The sequence below is a fragment of the Alternaria novae-zelandiae genome, assembly GCF_023758075.1.
Source record: "Alternaria novae-zelandiae strain BMP 2774 chromosome Unknown scaffold_12, whole genome shotgun sequence".
NCBI lineage: Eukaryota > Fungi > Ascomycota > Dothideomycetes > Pleosporales > Pleosporaceae > Alternaria > Alternaria novae-zelandiae.
The window spans coordinates 535,523-555,602 of NW_026056972.1; the positions used below are offsets into that span (position 1 = coordinate 535,523).

Consider the following 20,080-nt stretch of genomic DNA (forward strand, 5'->3'; position numbering starts at 1 on the left):
AACTCACAACCACCATCCTCTCCTGTAGCACGACTGAGGACGCAGATACCCTAACCCTTCGCCCAATATGGCGCAAGCCAACCCCTCCGCACCGAACGAACCCACCACATCCTACGTCGACCCCACGTTCTCGTTAGTGAACACATCATGTCTTGATCTCCTGCTCATAGAGCTTGTACCCATGGCATATCGCATAACAGCCGATCTCGCCGCCCGGGAAGAGGAGTGGATACATGGATCATCAGCCACAAAGCCAAAGCGACTTTCGGGCGCAAGCAATGACGCGTCAAGTACAGCGGCGGGCACAGCAAGAGGGACAGAAGGAGGGCCAGTGGGTGGAGGAGGCACTGCCACGGTCGACGAGGAAGAAGCACGAGAGGCCGTATTCCATCGATTGGAGAATCTCGGGTATAGGGTCGGACTGGGCGTTGTCGAACGGTACGTCTCCTCTCGACGCATGGTTGAGCCCCCAAGACCATGGCTAACATTTGACACAGATTCTCCCGAGACGCGCCCCGGCCCACCACACCTCTCGATTGCATAAAGTTCCTATGCAAAGACCTATGGACACTCCTTTTCAGAAAGCAGATCGACAACCTCAAGACCAACCATCGCGGCATCTACGTCCTTACAGACAACACGTTCAAACCTCTCGGCCGCATGTCATTCGATACAAAGAAATACGACGCCGCTATGCAAGCAGCGCTGGTAGCACAAACAGGCGATGTAGCGCTCGGACGGGACGCAAATAGCCAGGCCAGGGTTCAGCCGTTTCTATATTTCCCAGCCGGTCTGATAAGAGGATGTCTTGCAAGTTTGGGCATACAAGCAACCGTCACAGCGGAAAGCGCTGCACTGCCTGGAGCTACGTTCCAGATCAGAACTGCTGGGGCGAAGACCTGAAGGGAAGAAGATGGTGCATAACTCGAATATTAGCGGCATTGCGAAGCGTTTCTGGAAAGAATCAAACGGCCGCCATTGCACATATACAGATAATCAAAAGGTATTTACTCTGAGAGTGAAGACGCAGACTGTGGCAGCAAATCTATGCCCACACTGCGCCAAGGACAATGGTCTGATAAATACTAGTACGAATGGCGGGACGATAAAGCATCGCTACTTGCAATACCCAGACAACTGGTTCATTCCATTACTGGCTACCTCTTTTTAACGATCCGGAGTATGGAAGTTTGATGAGGCGGCACGATAGTAAGATGATATGCTCGCACTCGGTTCGCAAAGCTCCGAGTGCTCGGTGGCAGGCACTATTGCCTTTCTCTACCAACAAGTACAATTCACCTTAGCAACCACGATATATTGCAATCTCCAAATTCGCTTATCGCGACTCCAATTGGAGCTGTCAAGTCTCTCCAAGTCTTCACCCTGGTTCATTCGTCGTTCGCGGGGTAGATTGCTAACCGAGCAGGGGGTTTATCAACGTTCAGCAAACCGTTTTCGGCAGCTGCGTCCTTACCTTGAACATGACATCACGGCCTTAGCAACAAGCCTCTGCCAGCGGCTGGCCCACTGCTAGTACGTCTCTTATCTGAACTTGTAAACGATCAGAGATGAGGTTGCGCTACAACACCCAGTGTAGCCTAAGAACGGGCTGAACGCGTCCAACCCCATCAATCATCCGTCAGTACATGTGGAGATTTATCAACCCTAGCTTATCGCACGAGGCGCCCATGTCATACCGTCAGATCGTCGCTGCACTTACCATCCCGTGTAACGACTTTCTCCTATCACACCAATGGACTCTCCGTATCGCGTCGTGCAATCGCCGCGGAAACGCCGTGGGCCCGCGACGGCGAACTACTCCTTGAGGATCACAGTAGTATCTCGACTTACCCTGCTCGGTAATTGGAGTCGGAGCCGTAGTCGGAGTCTTTACAACATGTGTTAATATAACCGACTGACCTTCTCGCAAAGGATGGGTCTGAGAACTTTCAACTTTTGACGAGTCTGTTAGATCTCACCATGTCAGAGACAGCGAAAGTACCTCTCCCAGTGGGAGCCGGTTATGGTATGTTTATTCTCCACTCCTAATCACTTCTCGTAGCTGAATCATCTAGGCGTCGTCGTCGGCATCGGTTTCTTCTTCGCCTTCCTTATGATGGGAATCTCATACCTCCAAAACCGTTACACACGCTACTCGACCCAGTCATCCGAGGAATTCAACACAGCTTCCCGCTCCGTCAAACCCGGTCTAATCGCCTCCGGTATCGTCTCAGCATGGACGTGGGCAGCCACGCTCCTTCAATCCTCCACAGTCGCCTATCAATATGGCGTCGCAGGGCCGTTCTGGTATGCCGCCGGTGCTACGGTGCAGATCCTCATGTTCTCGATCCTGGCATGCAAAGTCAAGCAGAACGCACCGAGGTGTCACACGTACCTTGAGATTATCAAAGCGCGATATGGCACGTTCGCGCATTTGGTGTTTATGGTGTTTGCGATGGTAACGAATATTCTGGTTGGCAGTCAGCTTTTGCTGGGTGGAAGTGCGGTTGTCACGAGCTTGACGGGCATGCCGGTGTATGCTGCTGTCTTCTTGATTCCAGTTGGTAAGTAAGACACGAGAGACGAGTCGCGGGATACTGACAAAAGTAGGCGTGTGTGCCTACGTTATCCTCGGTGGTCTGCGAGCGACTTTCATCTGCGATTACAGCCACACTTTGATCCTGATGATCATTATCCTTTACTTCATGTTCAACGCGTACGCCGTCAGCCCTTTGATCGGGTCACCTGGCGAAATGTACGAGTTGCTCAAGAAAGCTGGGGCTCAGCGCCCAGTCGCAGGAAACGAGGACGGTTCATATGTTACGCTGAAGTCAAACTTTGGGCTGATCTTCGGTGTTATCCAGTTGTGCTCTGGATCCGGAACTGTCTTTCTCGACCAGGCCTACTGGCAGCGCGCGATCGCTTCGAAGCCTTCGACTGCCGTACGCGCGTATCTACTGGGAGGAATCGCTTGGTTCGCTATCCCATTTGGCTTTTCGACAACGCTTGGTCTGGCGGCTGTGGCACTGACCGATAACCCTCGATTCCCGACATACCCCGAGGTGCCTACTTCTGGACAGATCTCGTCTGGTTTGGCTGCCGCGTTTGCTGCGGAGACATTGATGGGCCAAGGAGGTGCCGTCGCGCTACTGGTGGTTCTCTTCATGGCAGTCACGTCCTGCGCATCTGCAGAGTTGATCGCCGTCTCCTCGCTACTGACCTTCGACGTTTACAAGGCCTACATATCGCCAAAGGCAACACCAAAGCAGTTGGTGTTTGTTTCGCACATCATGATTTGCGTCTTCGGATTGACCATGTCTGTATTTGCGTGTATTTGGAACGCGGCTTCGATCGATCTGGGATGGTTATTCCTGTGAGTCCTACTTAACATCATTACTTTGCTACTTACTAATCATTCGAAGTGTCATGGGTCTGCTAATCGGCGGCGCTGTCTTCCCCACAGCATTTTCCATACTATGGCGAAAGCAAACCAAAGTCGCCGCTATATCAGGCTGTCTGTCTGGCCTTGCCGCAGGTCTCACGGCGTGGCTCAGTACGGCAAAGAGTTACTATGGCGAGATCACGGTAGAAACGACTGGCATGTCGTATCCCACACTCGCCGGTAACCTAGCAGCCATCATGACCGGTCTCATCGTAACAACAACAATCACCCTGATCAAACCCGACAACTTTGACTGGGAAATTACCCGCGCCATCAACGCCGTCGAGCTGGATGGCGTAAACGACGACAACACCCCCAGAGAAAGTTCGACACCCGAATTATCCGACTCTGGTGAAAAGAAGATCGCGACAGACGCCCCAACGCAACCGGAAGCATTCGTAGCAACATCCGAGCTCCCACCCCATCTCGCCCCGACACAAGAAGAGCCTGACGACCCATCCACACTCCGCCGCGCTTTTAAACTCGCCTGCATCTCCGCCTTCCTCTTGACCTTCATCCTCGACTTCCTTCTTCCGATGCCCATGTTCTTCTCACATTACATCTTTTCCAAAGGCTTCTTTACGGCATGGGTGGTTGTGAGTTTTATTTGGGTATTTGCTAGTAGCGCGATCAGTTGTCTGCTGCCGATTTGGGAGACGAGGGGCAGTTTTGGGACGTTGTTTAGGAAGATGGGTGCGGATTTTAGGGGGGTTAAATCCTGACGGTGACACCGGAAGCAATTCTGTCTTGAACGCTACGAGGTATCGGCCGCCTTATCGGAGAAACCTCACCATGAAATATTTGGCGTCGAGATGACCACGAATCGATTCATTATGTACGGGAACGCTAAACAAAATCACTGCAGCAAAACGCGCTATGTTACTTTGAGGGTATCCAGTCGTGCTTCTTAACTTTACTCATTGCCATACTCTTATCATCATGCAAAGCTCGATGGCGTCCTGTTGACTCGTTGCCTAGGCTCAGTCTCAAGGACAGCACCTCCAAGAGGTACGTCAGCGCCGTGTTGCAGGGGAGCATAAAGCTCGTCGTTCGTCGTCATAGCAGGGCTATCCTGTCTGCTCTCTCTTCTCAGAGCGTTGATCTGGGCAGAGTTGCCTGGTACGGCACCGCGACTACCTAGATAGCTGAACCTCCCAACCTGGCTACCTGTGGTCACAGCGGTTGGACGTTGCGGCGATGGTAAGACCCCTGATTCGGAGCTACCAGACCCGCGTTTGTTGCTGATGTCAGAGTTCGAACGGAACTGTGTCCCGTACATACCGACGTGAGGAACGTACTGTGGGTCACGTTGACCTTGGCCATTGGCAACGACTCCACCATCCGGACCACCGGCATCGGCAACAGCAGCCTTTTCGGTAAGCTCTGTAGCCACCTGGTGAGCGTCGTACTCGTTGATACCGGCGGCAAGCAACAAGTTCTTCTTCTTCTCGATCTTGGCAGCGTGGTCCATATCTTGACCTGGGTTGGCAGTCTCGTACTCGAGAATCTTGATGAATTTGTAGAACCCAGCCGCAATAATGGATCCGAGGATGGGCCCTAGCCAATAAATCCAGTGGTAGGACGTGAATTCAAGGTTGACGACGGCAGGGCCGAACGAGCGTGCGGGATTCAGGGATCCGCCTGTGAAATATACTCCGGACAGCTCGGTGACGAACAGAGCAAGACCGATACCTGTTCAAGACGTTAGCATCCACCACAGGAGTCAACCAAAAGCTATTCATTACATACCCACGGGCGCGATGAAGGTTCCCTTGTGCTTCTCAGCTGCCAACATGAAGATGGTGAAGACCAACTGGGCAGTAAGGAACATCTCAATGAAAAGACCTTGCGCAATGGAGGTACCTCCACCAAGTTTTGTTCGAACGTTCAGATCGCCCGGGAACATGCACTGGACCAAACCAGCCGCGGCCATGCCTCCGAGGATCTGAGTGACGAACAACAGAGCACCGCGTACCCAGGGGAGAGCACCGATCAAGCACATGCCGAATGTAACCTACATTGTCGTCAGCAAACTGGTCGAGTAAGATTGTAAGAGAGAGGAGTTACTCACGGCCGGATTGAACAAGCCTCCACTGATTCTAAAGAAGACCCAAGCGTTCACAGCAAGCGAGAAGCCAAAGCAAAGCGCAATATACTGCAGCTGTTGGGGATTGCTGCCAGCCTCCGCTACCGTCTGGCCTCCCGACGACGGTATACTATTCGCGACTTGTGCGCCGGACAGAGCAAAGTATAGAAACAGGACAGTTCCGACAAATTCTCCGCACATGGCGATAAAGTGGTTACGAATATTGTCAGGCACTCGGCTTAACAACGGCAAACGCATCTCTGAATCGGTAAGGTTGGCATTGGGATCTGCGGCCTTCGTGAAGGGCAGCGCAAAGGCTTTGCCTTGGACGGGTTCCTGTAACGAACTTGTTAGTATTGTATTGCACGACGATGTTCCGATTCGATGAAACTTACGTTGATATTCATGACGACGGTATGGCTCCTGGGCCAAAGACGAGAAGGATGTGAATATCCAGAACCGATGGCAAAGCTCCAAGCACGCCGAAGAGAAGAAAAGATAGAAATGTCAAGAAGTGGAGAGTCGACCTACTTGTCGATGAGAATACAGGTACACACCACGACCAAAGTAGTCGTTTGGTGATGCTACAGCAAACGGCTACTCAGACGGTCAAAGCGAAGTGTCGTCATGCTTCAGCCGTTGACGCGACGGCCACACGCCTGGATCTCGAACTACCTCAGCTATACTGAAGATTTACTGGTAAGATCTGGACTTAGGTCAAACGTCGAACCTAAAGCAGTAAAAAGGTGGCTGACACAGCATCATAGTCGTCTCAAAAGAGCGACGGATCGTGATCACAGCTGGGATCTGCCACGGGAAGGTGGCGCGCTAACGCCGGGGCGGGCTCCGCATGCTGATCCAGGCCACGATGGAGGGAACTATTTCCCGGTAATCTGTCTACCAGCGTACCAGCCATTCAACCGCAGTTTTGCTCATGAAGACGTCATGCGGAGATGGCTGCGGGTTGCCCCGGTACTAGGTATTGTTGTGCCATCAGTGCCTCAAGCAAAGCAAACAACAAAGAATCTTCGACTGCAACACGATCGTCTGCTCATGGTGACCACACTACAGCAGCCTCTGTCAATTTCGAACGGATATGCCCACAAGCGAAATATCCGACCATAATTCTAGGTGGCTGACCCGAAAACACGCTTTCGGCCGTGGGCGCTACTAAGCGCAGACCTTGCCTTGACAGATGGATCGCATCGCAATTCTATTCGGGCGATCGAGTTCTCAAAATGGCACCACTGCAAGGCTTACAGCGCATGACTTGGATGAATAGGGTCGGCTTGTGGGAGTGGCAACGAGGGGTCCTGGTGACCCATCTAGACAGCGCCACATGCTTATGTTTGGTATGCACACTAGTCGCTAGTGCAGTCTGGAGTCCGCGAGGGAATGCCACTTGGAGGTCTAGATCCATTTTGAGCGGCTTGTTTGTTGTGTAAATGCTGCGGTGTCTTTGTATATTTGCATTGGAGGAGCGGAATTTATTTTCTTAGTGGATGAAGTATCTCGACATTGATTCAGTACTTCAAGAGATGAGATACATGTCTCGTTGAGCTACGGTAATCATGACAGTCGCGAGAGGTAGGTGACAAAGTAGCTATACATTTCAGTGCTTGGCCTCTTGTCTGTCGCTCATAAATCCTGTCAAGACAAACATAGATGTGACGTAGGGAAGAGAGAATGCCCATACCCGCATCCCGTGGCTTCAAAACATCCAACCACCACATGGGCATAGTCAAGGAAGAAACTGGACGACTGCTAAAAGTCGATGACCTAGAAGTCTACATTGCCTCCAGCTTTAACTGAACCTCTGTTTTGAGATTCATGTAGACTGCAGGCACCCGTGGACCTGTTCGCCTTCACAGTTTCTTCCTTGTATGAGGGGCCGCAAGTAGTGACTTCACAGATGCACTCACGTCTCTGCTCAGAGATACAGCAAAGGAAACTACAACCAAGAGCCTTACTGCCGCAACAAGTTGTGTAGCTCATCAGCTGTGTTCACAAACGACGTTCCGTTTCTATAAGTATCGACAAGTCGCAATGCGCTCTTGCTCTATCGCGAAGGTGGGGCCGAGAAAATCTGCCAAATGGATTATGGTTTTCAGCGAGGAAGATGCAAACTTGCTTCGACCCCGCGTCTAGCAACTGCCCTGTTGATTTCTGCTAGTGCCACCAATTTTGCCGCAATTATGGTCGCTGCATTTTTTCAACCTTCCATCAATCATCCGATAACACGGTCGCTTAGCTCAGTTGGTTAGAGCGTGGTGCTAATAACGCCAAGGTCGCGAGTTCGACCCTCGTAGTGACCATCAACAGTCCTTTCTTTTTGCCTTTTGCTAGAATACTATGTCAAAATCAATCTCGAGATGTGGGAGAAAGATCCGCAAGACGACGGGGGCGCGGTCGCGGGTTCAGACTTCGTAGTGACTACTAACGTTCTTTTTTGTCTTTGCCAATTGCTGTCTGTGAAACGTCCTCGCTCTCTTTGCTTCAATTTTGTTCTTGTCTTGAACCTAGCAAGGTCGCTGGAAGGGAGGGAAATGGCATCGCAAAATTATGAAAATATGTTGTACAATGTAATTAAGGATATACGCCCACCACATTCAAGAAACAGACTAAACGCCCTGCAGTCTACATTGGTGTCAAAACGAAAGCTGGCAAGCTTTTGACGCAGTGTAGACTCCCGGATCGTTTACCTCACTCATTCTTCGTAGGTGGGTGGCGTAGGTGTTCAACTTCTTCGTTGAACGAGGTGCGCAAATCAAAACGCCTCCCCAGCGAGATCTTCCGCGAGACCCTCCAGCTCTTCTTGTCTGAAAGGTACCCACAGTCTCTCCGTACCCATACCATCTTTCTTACTCTCTATCATCTGATGGTCGTGGAACTCCTTGAGCAGCGTCCTGAAACTGACTTCACTTGTGCAAACGAAGGCCTCGACAGCCTTGTGATACAGCACACGATACTCAACGCCTTGGGTGGACTCTGGCAGAACGTTCTTGACTTGTGCGACCTTCTTCGACCTCGGCGTAGCAGTAACCTCGTCTTCTTCTTCCATATCACCGCCTTCCATGAGCGAGAGTGCTAGCTGCTCCATGACGAGGATGCGGAACAGTTCTCGAGCTTGCTCCGGTAGAGAGCGTAAGACGAAGCCGACACCATCTCTTCCGCCTACTCGTCTTCCGCTGCGTCCGAGGAGCTCATTCACAGTCTCCACTGTGTCGATCTCCGCGTCGTAGGGCGCAAAGGTTGTTGCGTCGTGGAAGAGGAATTTGTATTGTGTCTTCATGCCCACATCCCACAGAAGAGGGAAGTTCGGTGTATCCGCTGTAGACACAAGGTTGATTGATGGGTGTGCAGCTAGGCGGGCGAGCATGGAAGGTACGGGAGACTTTCGAAGGTGGGGCGAGTCGATGGAATTCAGAATGACGGGTACTGGATGCGGCGGCGGGTTGCTGGTGAGGTGTTCGAGGATGAACTCGAGTAGCAGAGCGGGTTGATTGGGCAACTTTGGTCCGGCTGGTATGACTGCCGATGCTAAAGTCAACAGCAAGTCTTTTACGGTTGTGCCAGCTGTGTATCCGTTGATAACCACAATCTTCGGTGACTTCTTTGTCCCTTTGTACGGCGCAGCGTCTAGGAGAGACTGATAGAGGCGTGCGGTGAATCGTTCGGTGATGATGCGCTTCGATCCGTACCCATAGAGGCATATGTTGAAGCCCTCCTCCAGCTCGAAGATCCATTGATCGTATGCTCGGCCGTGCAATTCGAGCAAGAACTCTCGTTCAGACTGATGGCGGTCCTCGTATGTTTGCATTGCTGAGAAGTATTCATCGTGATTCAACAGGCTCTGCGCAGAGAGAGTGTTGTTGGAGGTTTTGGTGCCGCCTGGGCGATTCTGCCAGAAGTACTCCTCGTGCGGTGGCAGCTCAGTCGGAGGTGTTGGCGAGCGCTGCTTTCGCGGCCGCCCTACTTTTCCTGACCCCTTGGGTCGGCCTCTCCCACGCTTCGAGGGTGTCTCTGGTACAGGTGCTTCGTCTTGTACCGCTCCCTCCTCGGCCTGCTCCGCGTCCTCTGTGTCTTCCCCCAAGATGTGTTCGGCGAGGTCCTCCTCCTCATCCAGCGCATCTTCATCGCTCTCGTCGCCATTCAGTGTGCGTTCCAGTATACGGCGATTGCTCTTTCTGCGCGCGCTGCGATCGGCGTTGCGAACGATGGTGGGCGTGCCGTTCGGAGAGTCTCGTTTTGCGGATTTGGTAGGTGTCTCAAAGACCAGCTTCCGGGTAGACTTGGGCGTCGCGGTGATGCCGTTTACCAGACCAGTCTTTTTCAAGATGGATCGGGGCGTCCCATGCTCGGCCAGATGTTGTGTCCTCCCCTTTCTGGATGGTGTCTGCGCCTCGAGCGGTTCTAGCTCGTCGTGAGCCTCTTCAGCGAATCGTGCGCGTGATTTCTGCGGTGTGCCCTCGTCGACATCGTCTTCGTCGCGTCTGCGCTTTGTGCCGACCATGTTCTGTTCGTTGGGTTGTTGGTCGGGCAGGAGGGTGACGCGACTTGCGCGACTTGGGCTTGGCGCGATGGTTGAGGCTCAACCTTAAAGCTTATCTCCGAAGGGTCGAGGACTCGATTTCTTCCCGCCAACAGTGGGCTCATAGTGACTATTTGCATTTCTAGTCTTTGCTACTTGCGTTTGATTCTGGTATTCACTGGAGGTAGCCATACTGTCGACAAGGCGGCAGGAAGCCACAACCATGCATTTTGGGCAATCGCATTGACATGTGATCGTGCCTGACACCCCGGGGCTTGGACGCTTAGAAGCATCCATAGATCGTACACCAGGTGCACGCTCTCGTCTCCTCCACTGGCAACCCCGTCGCATGCATGTGTGCACACTACCACGACACGCAGCATGCAAACTGGTGGTCCAGGCTATATGCATGCGAGACATCTCTTCGCTTCGACGACTAGATTTGGTCATGCAGGATTATGTCAAGCAGCCTTGCCGACTATGCTAGCGCCCCTGGAACCTGGAACCTGAGGGATGTTCGCGGCCCGTTCGTAAGCGGATACTTGCTGCCTCCCCGTGCCAGTCACGCCGCGGTGGTCTGTCAGACGTGACGAGGTGGTGATTCAGACGGCCAAGGCAGATGACACTTTCATGTGCGAATCTTGACAACGTGTCTCAGAGGGTGTCATGTTGGGCTGTGGCTGAGACGGGCTACAAATAGCTGTAGGGCTCCATGGGCTATGCAGTCAACAGGCGCTGATAGGCGTGGGTTAGGCGAAAATGGTGCCCAGCCAGGATTGTGCTTCTTTGATGATCTCACGCATGCCGGCCGCTCCTTCTCAGTTTCCGTCGTCGTGTTCGTCCGCTCCTGCCCCGCACAACCCCAAATCTTCAGCTCCGTACTTCTTGCACCCACGACGAACCCGCCAGCAAAGCCCCGCCTACCGCCACGAGACTGCTACTGCGACGCCAGCACCGCCGACGGCCACAGCCTTTGAGCGCCTCGTTGCGACACGCTCGCCCCAGAACGCCGCGCGGCGCATTACCCGGTCTTCAGCACGCGCTTCGGGCTTCCGGACTGTTGATGCCAGCATGGAACCCAGGAGGCGGCCAGAGTACAACCTCGAGATCTTTGCCGACGCGGCGTGCGTGAAGGATGTTGTCAAGGGTGAGTCTCTTCTCTTCCACCGTGTCTCTGGCGTGAAGATCGGCGCAACTTTCTCCCCCACTACACGTCTCCCCGCCCCGAATACCCCGTAGACCATAGTTGACCTGGCTCCAGCGATACTGCACACGATATTCTTCCACCGCTACTTTACGTCCATCTCTCCCTTGACCCGCGACCTCCTCGACCTGACCCTTCCCGCCATTGACGATGTCGATCTCGAGACACTTATCGAACAGAAGACGTTTGCGCTAGTTCGGGCCATAGATAGCACGCACCAGCCGAGAGGAAGGGGGCAGATTGTCGTGCAGTTCTTTGAGAAGAAGCGAAAGAAGACATCGTACTTCTTCAGCAAGGCGGACGAGGACGTTTGCTGGGAGCAGTGGACGCTGGACGTTACCCTTGCCCAGCCACGCACAGAAACCGGTATGTCTCTCCGCTCGTTGCAACACACGCCACTAACAAAGCGTCAGATGTGCTCAAGGTCCGCCGTGCCATGACCAAGTCTCTGGAAAAGGCAGCGCATAAGATCATCGCCATTGTGAACCGAGAAAAAGACCACATCCCACCCATCACAACCACCGACGCCAACCCCTTCCCTTACCAGATCGTCGTCAACCCAAAGTCTGTCAACGAGAACGACTGGCGGCCGCGCATCGGCCTTTTCTGATACCAACACCACGGCACCGAGTGCAGTAATAAACCCACTGTATATACACCCATGGACGATGTCACGAGTAAGAGGAGGTTCAACACCGCTGGGGGACACCAATCGTCACTGAATGCGACGAAAAGGATGGAAAAGTTATGGATTCGCACACCTGAAAGACCGACCGCGCTTCACCCCCTTATCCCTCGCCACCACTACCACTGCCAAAAGCTCCGTTGTACAGTGTCCGCTATGTCGGGCAACCCCCATAACTGTGTCGCATTCTGAACCCGCGGATATCGGGAAGTTTAGCGAAGAAGATGAGCCTCTGGTGCTCCTGATTGTTTGATTGCTGCGATAGCTACACAAGATACCCAATTCCCCAATGAAATTTTCCTCATTCTACATAATCACACAATGTTGTCGGTGATGTCAATTCTGGCCGAAGTTCTCGAGGAAGCGTCTGGAATACACACCCACGTGCAATCAAGCGGCTTTACTACTTCTATCTCTTCGTAATCTAACAGTTTGGGTCTAACTGGGCTCTGTAATCATCATCCAGCGTCCTAACTCTCTAGCAATATGCCGCTCATCCTTCGTTGTTCTTCTCAGCCCACTCAACCCACCGCTTAACAACCTCATCCACCTTCTTAACCCCCTCCTTCGTAGCCTCGACTTCAAACCACTCTTTATGCGACTTGCCACAAGCATCGCACTGTTTGATGACACGCTGATCCGCAAGCTCGAGATGAATCAGGCGCTCCACACGATGCGCATGCGGCACTTTCCTCACGCCATCAGAGGCAGCCCCGGCATTCACACCTGATTGGCGCCGAGACTGTGCAGGCGAAGGCTGGGGAGAGGACGTAGAAGAAGAAACGTAGGGATAGTACCGTACGAGGGATAGACTGTATCCGCACTGGCGAGTCCATTCATTCATGCGGCGGTGGACGTTGTTTGCGCGCCCGATTTTGAGGAGGATGGTGTCTTTGTCTGGTGGGGGGTTTGCGGATCCGGATCTTGAGCGGGTCGTGTTGGGCTGTCCGCCTTTGACGGAGAATTGGCGCATGACATCTGAAGTTCGCCGGCTTTGATCTGCACGTGATGGTGGTGAGAGAAGCGTCGACGCAGCGGAGGATGGGGCAGGGCCGGCGGCTTCGGGGGTGAGCCAGAAGATGTAGATGTAGCCTTCTTCGTCGTGGGGTGAAATGGGCTTTGAGAGTTGGGCGAGCAGGGTCGACGCGAGTTGTGGTGGTACTGTGTTCGGGATGTAGCGGAGTAGCTTGGCTGTTTCTGACTCTTCGCGAGTTGTCCGATTGACAGGTCGAGCGGGCTTTTCTCCTAATGGTTTGCGGGCAGGTTGGTCACTTGGTGGTCGAGATGTGGGAGGTGGTCGCGAGGAAGACGAAGGTCTCGAGGTCTGACCGCTCGGCCTTCGGTGGTCTGGTCGTACTCGAGGCGGTTGCTGTGGTACTTGCTGCATAGGCGTCTCTTGTGCATCATCCTCCGATACGGGTTTTTCGTCTGTCCGCTTCTTGTGTCGCACGACCTCTGTGTATTCATCGTCGTCTGCAGACCCACAACATAATGAAGCCCAAAAACTCTTCTTTTTCCTCTGTGGAGGTGGCTTCGGCGGCCGATGGTCTCTGCGCTTTCTTGCTGCCATGACATCGCTCGGTACAGACATCAACGGCCCTTCTACGTTATCCCAGGTAGCTGGTCGATTGATGCGCCGCGGCGGACGCGATCCAGATGTTCTCCTCCTTCCATTCTTCTTGGGCACGGCTTCCTCCGATTCTCCAAAATCAAGGACACCTAGTCGTTCCACGAGCGTGTCGATACTGTTCCTCTCTTTCAACGGGTAGAGCTGAGTTGCCGGCCCGCTCGATGCTTGCGCGGCCAAGTGCTCGGCTTGGTCTTTGTGTTGCCAGCAGAAGTAGGCGGCGGCGCCAATCTCGTCATCGTCGCTGTCGTCGCTAACAACGGATACTACAGCGATAACACCCTCATCATTAGACGCTTTCGCATCAATAGGCCGTCTGCAGGGTCGCCCCGATTTAGTAATGCCTTTGCATGTTGTAGCCGGGTTGCGCGAATCCGAGCGCGGGATGAGCGATTCTGGTGTCGTTCCCGTGAACATGTTGGTGTAGTTGTAGGAGGGCGATCCGTGACTGCTGGGCAGACAGTAGGACTAAAGTTAATGGAATTGCTAATACAACGCCCAGACTGGTGTGAATCTCGCGCCTGTTCACAGCCTCACCGCCACGTGAAGCGAAAGTTACTCTGAGGAGCGGCGCCGGCCAGTGAATCTCGATTGTCGAGACCAACGCTGCGCACGCGGTGTGCCAACGCATTATGAGCCATCGCCGCGAGGTGGGCGCGTAGCTGAAAAGAGATGGCGGGTCTCAAACGCGAGGTGGGCGCGTGGCGGTGCATGTGGCGCAGTGAGACAAAAAGAAGGTTTGCTGGCTTGCGAAGGCGCACGGGTCGCATGTTCCAAGGTCACTCAACATCAACCACAACATCTAGAAAGGCAAAAAGAAAGACGTTAAACAATGCATCGGCCGGGAATCGAACCCGGGGCTAGCCGAAACTGTCCTGTTAAGGATGGCAACGGCTAATTTTACCACTAAACCACCGATGCGTGAATTATTGAGATGGATGATTTGATGGAAAGATGACAAATCTGACACGAAATATCTCAAGCGATAACGTGTGGGAAACAGTGAGCTGTGCAACCGGCCCTGCGTCGATAGGCTGGGTACGGTATAGCCCGATGCACGAGTCGAGGGTGATCCACCAACGATATGGGTCTCCACCAACGGCGTCTAGAAGACGATGTGCTCCTCTTTTAACCTACGTACTGACAATCAATCGGTAGAGAAGTCTAGCACATACTTTGTTACTGAGCATTGATTCATATAGCAAACAAGTTCCTGGCACCAAAGACTGACCTGTCTTGCAAGAGCTGTCACTGTTTGTGTAATACTGGACAGGACATCCCAACTGCATGGCTTCGTATTCTGCCTGATGTCGCGCGACTTCCATTACTTCATACCTAGGTAGCAATCGAAACGGCAAACTATTCGGCAACATGACTTATCGCGGCAATCGTACACGGAGTAAGAACGAAGCTGGAGAGCCCTTTCCAATCTTGCTATCGTGCCAAGCCGGTGTGTTATTGTTGTACCTACCTAGGTGGGTAGGGCATAGATCTCGCACTACATCGCGGAACAAAGCTTGGTATCCGTTTCCCAGCGTGCTCCAGATCGTCGACTTACATAACGTGACTACCGAGATACCCAGACTCGCTGTCTTTATCGCTGCAGCGCAATGTTCCGTCCTGTGGTAGCTCGAGCCAGACCAGTCCTGGAGTAATCCGACCCACAGCGGAGGTAATTCCGGTGGAGGATTCGACTTCTTCACACGCGACATTCCGCGAAGAACAGCACAATAGCACTGTCTTCCTGGTACATATCCTGGAGTAGCAGGGGCTGGATAGATAACGCTTCTGTATCTGTGTGTCGCTCGACAGAGCGTGCAGCACATGCTCATCAACATCCCACGCTAACCGAAATTGGAAGGTACATGCGATGTTCCGCCAGAGGGCATGACGGCGGCACTGCTTCGCGTGTTTGAACGTATCAACATGGTCTGTCATCTCATATCCCCGCTTCTACGCTTAGATATACGGGCTCGGCAGAATGTGTACGTCTGTAGATAAATTGGATTGTGTCCCTCCCGACTTGACGACTTCTCTTCCACTCCATCTACGCCACACCAGCTCCGGGTGAAGACAATATCATACCGCCTTCCTTCCTTCAAGCATACACTACACCATGGCACCTCATCCCTTCAGCATCCTCAACATAGAGGAGACACGCGTTGCGCGTGACACTGTCCTCTCCCTTCACAAAGACTGCGTTGTCGACTTTCGAGAGATCTTCCTTCAAGAACCAGCAAAGGAGCTCATGAAACAGTACCTTGAGCTCGAACATGCAGCAAAGCCAGGACAGTCACCAGCCTCCAAGCGGCCACCGCGGTTGGCGAAGTGCCAGTACGACGTCATCGGCTCAGACAAGATACCAGAGTACCACGAGTCTGTTATTGATGTGGAGCAGAGGAAGAGAGTCCGGCACGAGATTGTGGGAAAGGAGAAGCAGGCTGCGTTGACGTTGTGGGAGTTCCAACACCTTGTTAAAGCGTGTGAGGAGAGTGATATGTTCAAGGAAGCTATGGCTGAGATTAAGCTGCCTGATGGGTTTGAGTTGGTCGTTGAGCCTTGGTAGGTACCTATGTCGACTTCAGTGTAGCACGGTACTAACAATCATAGGCCATACGGTGGTCTTGATATTGGTGCTGAGAACCGAAGATACTTCCAAGGACTATGCTTCGCCCAGGACATGAGGAACGGAAACGACGACTCAAACTTCTACGCCTATCCCTTACCACTAATTCCTGTCATGGATGCACAAACAAGAAAGATCATCCGCGTTGATCGTCTAGCCACTGGTGGCAAGGGCGATAGTCTCACAGGCCAGACACACTCCGAGCGCGTTCTGGACCACTGCGAGGGTGCCGAATACGTTCCTGAACTACTGCAAGGTGGTCTTCGACAAGACGTGAAGCCCATCAACATCACACAGCCAGAGGGACCTTCCTTCAGCGTCACAGACGAGTCACTGGTTGAGTGGCAGAAGTGGAGCTTCAGGGTCTCGTTTAATCCCCGTGAAGGAGCCGTGCTGCACGACGTCAAGTACGATGGGAGGAGTATCATGTACCGGATGAGCATCTCTGAGATGTCGGTCCCGTATGCTGATGCTCGTCCACCATTCCACCGCAAGCAAGCTTTCGACTTCGGTGACGGAGGCGCTGGCAACTGTGCCAACAACCTTTCCTTGGGCTGTGACTGCCTCGGTGTGATCAAGTACTTCGACGCCGTCGTCGTTGGTAACGATGGCGAACCAAAGGTCCATCCCAACGTAGTCTGTCTTCACGAGCAAGACAACGGTATTGGCTGGAAGCACAGTATGTATACCCATCCCAACTTCTCATCCCAAACTAACCCACAAAATCAGCCAACTGGCGAACCGGCCGCGCAGTAGTCACCCGACTACGCGAACTCGTCATCCAATTCATCATCACCCTCGCAAACTACGAATACGTCTTCGCCTACAAGCTCGACACCGCCGGCGGCATAACCCTCGAAGTCCGCGCCACCGGCATCGTCTCCGTCGTAAACATCGACCCAGGCAAGACATCCGACTACGGAAACGTAGTCTCAGGCGGCGTCCTCGCCCAAAACCACCAACACATTTTCGCAGCTCGTACGTCTCCTCAATCTCCCCTAACACAAGAATCACTCACCTAACCACCCACCAACAGGCTTCGACCCCGCAATCGACGGCCACAAAAACACCGTCGTATACGAAGAATCGCACTCAACCCCCATCAACGCAACCACAAACCCCGCCGGCAACTTCTACGAGATCCGCAAAACCGTCATCGACAAATCCAGCGGCGTAGACGCAAATCCCTTCGACCACCGCGTGTTCAAGATAATAAACCCGTCCAAGACGAACCCCAAATCAGGGAACCCCGTTGGTTACAAATTCGCGCCGCTGCCCACGCAGAAGATACTCGCCGCGCCGGGTAGCATTCAAGCGCAGCGCGCGCTCTTCACGAACCACCATGTCTGGGTGACCAAGTACCAAGACGACGAGCTGTATGCCGCGGGACGGTTCACGATGCAGAGTCAGTTGGAGGAGGGGGGTGTGCACGATATGGCGGCCCGCAAAGACGGGGTTGAGAATGAGGATTTGGTGGTGTGGAATGTGTTTGGACTGACGCACAACCCACGGGTGGAGGACTGGCCTGTTATGCCTGTGGAGATTTACCAGGTGCATTTCAAGCCGAGTGATTTCTTTGAGAGGAACCCGGCGATTGATGTGCCGAGTACGAAGAATACTGCGAGTGTGCTGGTGGAGAAGGAGAAGGGGTGTTGTGGTGGGGAGCAGAAGCTTTGAGTGGTGCTGAGGGGGGATTTTACTTGTTAGTTGGCTGTATGGAGCATGTTCAATGTATACTGCACTTTTGCATCATTGCCTTGGTGGTTATGAAAAGGTAAAGCGTGGTTCATGCTGTACTATACTACGATGCGCTGCATCTTTCAAAAGACTAAACCAATCTGATAGTCATCCAATCGTCAAGCAGTGGTATACCAAACGCCAATATACTCCAAAGTCATGTATGTTTGTACACGGGTATTTACACGCCCCAAGCGCCAGCGACGGCATTGAGAGCACCGTCAACAGCCTCCTCCAGGGTCTCAACCCTCAGTCTGAGCGAGCGGTTCTCCTCTCGCTCCTTTGCCAGACGACCCCAAACAGCGGATTGTGCACCACCCTGGCAGTTGGCGCATCCCCATCCGCCTTTCGCGATGTCGACTTTGCCCTCTTGCCTCTGCTCGTAGGTGCTTCCGCGTTTCAAGGGTTGCGGCTTGCGTCCCTTGGGTGTGATGTCGTGGATGTCGGTGTCGAGAATGGAGGAGCGGTCGGTACCGGTGGGGCTGAGGCAGCTTCTTGAGAAGACGCTGGCGGCATCGGTCTCGGCTTCAGACTCGAAGCCGGAATCGACGCTGATCTCCGAGCCAGACACGCGGTTGTGGCGGCGGGCGTTCTCCTGGCATGGAGCGTGGTCGCACTGTGGCGCTCCTCTGATGAGGGCTAGACTCCTCTTACGAGCCGCCTCTTCTTCTTGACGAGCCTTTCGCTCAAATGCAAGGTCCTCCATGAGACTTCGCATCTGCTCGTCTTGCTCAGCTGCCTTTGCCGCCATCGTCTCCAGCTGCATCTTCAAATGCCTTGCTCGTGTCTCGGCCTCGTCAAGCTCATCGTCCTGCGCACTTTGTTCGGCATGGGCATCTCCCAACGCGGTAGAGAGTTGGCGGTATGCGGTCTGGTAGCGAGAGAGGAGCGCTTCGGCGTTGGTGAGGAGGTCGTGGAAGGACGAGGGTGCCAGTGGATCGGCAGGTCCGTGTGGGAAGAGCGACTGCGAGATGCTCAAGTTGAGGAGCTCATCGTCGGGGTTGTGGTATGTGGGAGACTGCTGCGGAGGGGGTACAGCGGCGTTCTTTTGCGTGGACAGCAGCCACGCGAACTTGCTGCTAGTGGTGGGCTGGCTCGGGGCCTTGCTCGGGGTCTGGGTGTCGTCTGATCGTCTCGGGCTCTGCGATGTGCCCCTCGTAAGGGAAGAGCCGCGGTTGAAGAGGTTGGTCATCATGTTGCTGCCTCTCTGCTCTTCCTCCTCCTCAGACTCAGAGTCGTATTCCTCTCCCGACTCCGAACCAGAATCCGAGTACTCGTCTTGCTGTCCGACACCCAGCGTCACGGGTGCAGAAGAGCCGTTGAACCAGTTTTGGAGTGCCCTAATCTTAGGCTGGCTAGCGCTGGACTCGATAGCGCCTCTGGAGGGGATGAAGCTTGCCAAGGACTTTGTAGGTGAAGATGCTCTTGAAGTATGTTGCTGGATGGTCGATGTTGCGCGATTGAAGTTATCGAAGATGGTGCCAGTCAATGTCCGCTGATGTGTTCGGCCAGATCGAGGGAAGTCTTCTAGTGGGGAAGGCGCATGTGGGTCATATGCCGTTGCAGTAGTGGGTGTTAAAGCGGAAGGAGGTGGTTGAAGGCCGGTAATGTCCACGTCGTCGAAGCTGTGCACTTGATCGCCGACCACGGGACTGGAGATCTTTCGACTGTGGTTCGAGCGGTGCGTCGCATAAGGGGCCTGAGGCGGCTGTTGGAGCTCCACGTTGTGAGGGGTGTTGCGGCTCATTCCAAACTACAGCCGCTAAAGGACGTCCGGTGCCGGGATTGCAAGAGGGCACGCTGGTCAGCGGGCGAGGAATGGGTCAGTCGCCCAAGGATCGTCGAGCAGATGGATGTTTACGTATGAAACGCGAAAGCAACGGTTTCAATGCTGCTGCTAGGCGGGGTTGTGTTGAGGGTAACCCGGCCAACACTGTCAATCTATCGATAACAAGGCGGAACGAGGGTCGTGGGAAGGTAAAGCGGCGGTCAACGAATGTTTGGCGGTAGAAGTGGTAAGAGACGCAGTAAAATGTGTCACTGCCGGTATAGTGTACCAGAGAGCAAAAGGAGGGTTCAATGTTTCGTGAGCAAAGGGCGAGGTTTTGTCCTCGAGGGCTGTTTCGCGTGGTTGGCAGGAAA

The 20,080-nt window shown here is 53.5% G+C and overlaps 8 protein-coding genes and 2 non-coding genes across 10 annotated transcripts; 5 read left to right on the top strand and 5 right to left on the bottom strand.

Moving 5' to 3' along the window:
- Window positions 1–67: 67 nt before the first annotated feature.
- Window positions 68–903, top strand: J4E88_006315 (uncharacterized protein; the record flags this gene model as incomplete). Its single annotated transcript, XM_049399943.1, has 2 exons — window positions 68–438; window positions 498–903. The coding sequence occupies 2 exons, from the start codon at window positions 68–70 to the stop codon at window positions 901–903; spliced, it is 777 nt and encodes a 258-aa protein (XP_049254254.1).
- A 1,077-nt stretch (window positions 904–1,980) lies between these two features.
- J4E88_006316 (uncharacterized protein) lies at window positions 1,981–4,164 on the top strand (the record flags this gene model as incomplete). Its single annotated transcript, XM_049399944.1, has 4 exons — window positions 1,981–2,026; window positions 2,076–2,564; window positions 2,611–3,373; window positions 3,423–4,164. The coding sequence occupies 4 exons, from the start codon at window positions 1,981–1,983 to the stop codon at window positions 4,162–4,164; spliced, it is 2,040 nt and encodes a 679-aa protein (XP_049254255.1).
- Window positions 4,165–4,379: 215 nt separating this feature from the next.
- J4E88_006317 (uncharacterized protein) lies at window positions 4,380–5,935 on the bottom strand (the record flags this gene model as incomplete). Its single annotated transcript, XM_049399945.1, has 4 exons — window positions 4,380–5,134; window positions 5,192–5,456; window positions 5,514–5,864; window positions 5,924–5,935. The coding sequence occupies 4 exons, from the start codon at window positions 5,933–5,935 to the stop codon at window positions 4,380–4,382; spliced, it is 1,383 nt and encodes a 460-aa protein (XP_049254256.1).
- A 1,834-nt stretch (window positions 5,936–7,769) lies between these two features.
- Window positions 7,770–7,843, top strand: J4E88_006318. Its single transcript has one exon. It is a non-coding gene; the product is annotated as a tRNA-Ile (tRNA).
- A 452-nt stretch (window positions 7,844–8,295) lies between these two features.
- On the bottom strand, window positions 8,296–10,041 carry J4E88_006319 (uncharacterized protein; the record flags this gene model as incomplete). The annotated part of the gene is made up of 1 exon (XM_049399946.1): window positions 8,296–10,041. The coding sequence occupies one exon, from the start codon at window positions 10,039–10,041 to the stop codon at window positions 8,296–8,298; it is 1,746 nt and encodes a 581-aa protein (XP_049254257.1).
- An 819-nt stretch (window positions 10,042–10,860) lies between these two features.
- J4E88_006320 (uncharacterized protein) lies at window positions 10,861–11,873 on the top strand (the record flags this gene model as incomplete). Its single annotated transcript, XM_049399947.1, has 3 exons — window positions 10,861–11,206; window positions 11,321–11,629; window positions 11,677–11,873. 3 exons carry the CDS (start codon window positions 10,861–10,863, stop codon window positions 11,871–11,873), a joined length of 852 nt encoding a protein of 283 aa, XP_049254258.1.
- Window positions 11,874–12,441: 568 nt separating this feature from the next.
- On the bottom strand, window positions 12,442–13,992 carry J4E88_006321 (uncharacterized protein; the record flags this gene model as incomplete). The annotated part of the gene is made up of 1 exon (XM_049399948.1): window positions 12,442–13,992. The coding sequence occupies one exon, from the start codon at window positions 13,990–13,992 to the stop codon at window positions 12,442–12,444; it is 1,551 nt and encodes a 516-aa protein (XP_049254259.1).
- A 416-nt stretch (window positions 13,993–14,408) lies between these two features.
- Window positions 14,409–14,496, bottom strand: J4E88_006322. Its single transcript has one exon. It is a non-coding gene; the product is annotated as a tRNA-Gly (tRNA).
- A 1,195-nt stretch (window positions 14,497–15,691) lies between these two features.
- On the top strand, window positions 15,692–17,878 carry J4E88_006323 (uncharacterized protein; the record flags this gene model as incomplete). The annotated part of the gene is made up of 4 exons (XM_049399949.1): window positions 15,692–16,137; window positions 16,186–16,880; window positions 16,931–17,179; window positions 17,238–17,878. The coding sequence occupies 4 exons, from the start codon at window positions 15,692–15,694 to the stop codon at window positions 17,876–17,878; spliced, it is 2,031 nt and encodes a 676-aa protein (XP_049254260.1).
- Window positions 17,879–18,119: 241 nt separating this feature from the next.
- On the bottom strand, window positions 18,120–19,685 carry J4E88_006324 (uncharacterized protein; the record flags this gene model as incomplete). The annotated part of the gene is made up of 1 exon (XM_049399950.1): window positions 18,120–19,685. One exon carries the CDS (start codon window positions 19,683–19,685, stop codon window positions 18,120–18,122), a length of 1,566 nt encoding a protein of 521 aa, XP_049254261.1.
- Between the last annotated feature and the right edge of the window lie 395 nt (window positions 19,686–20,080).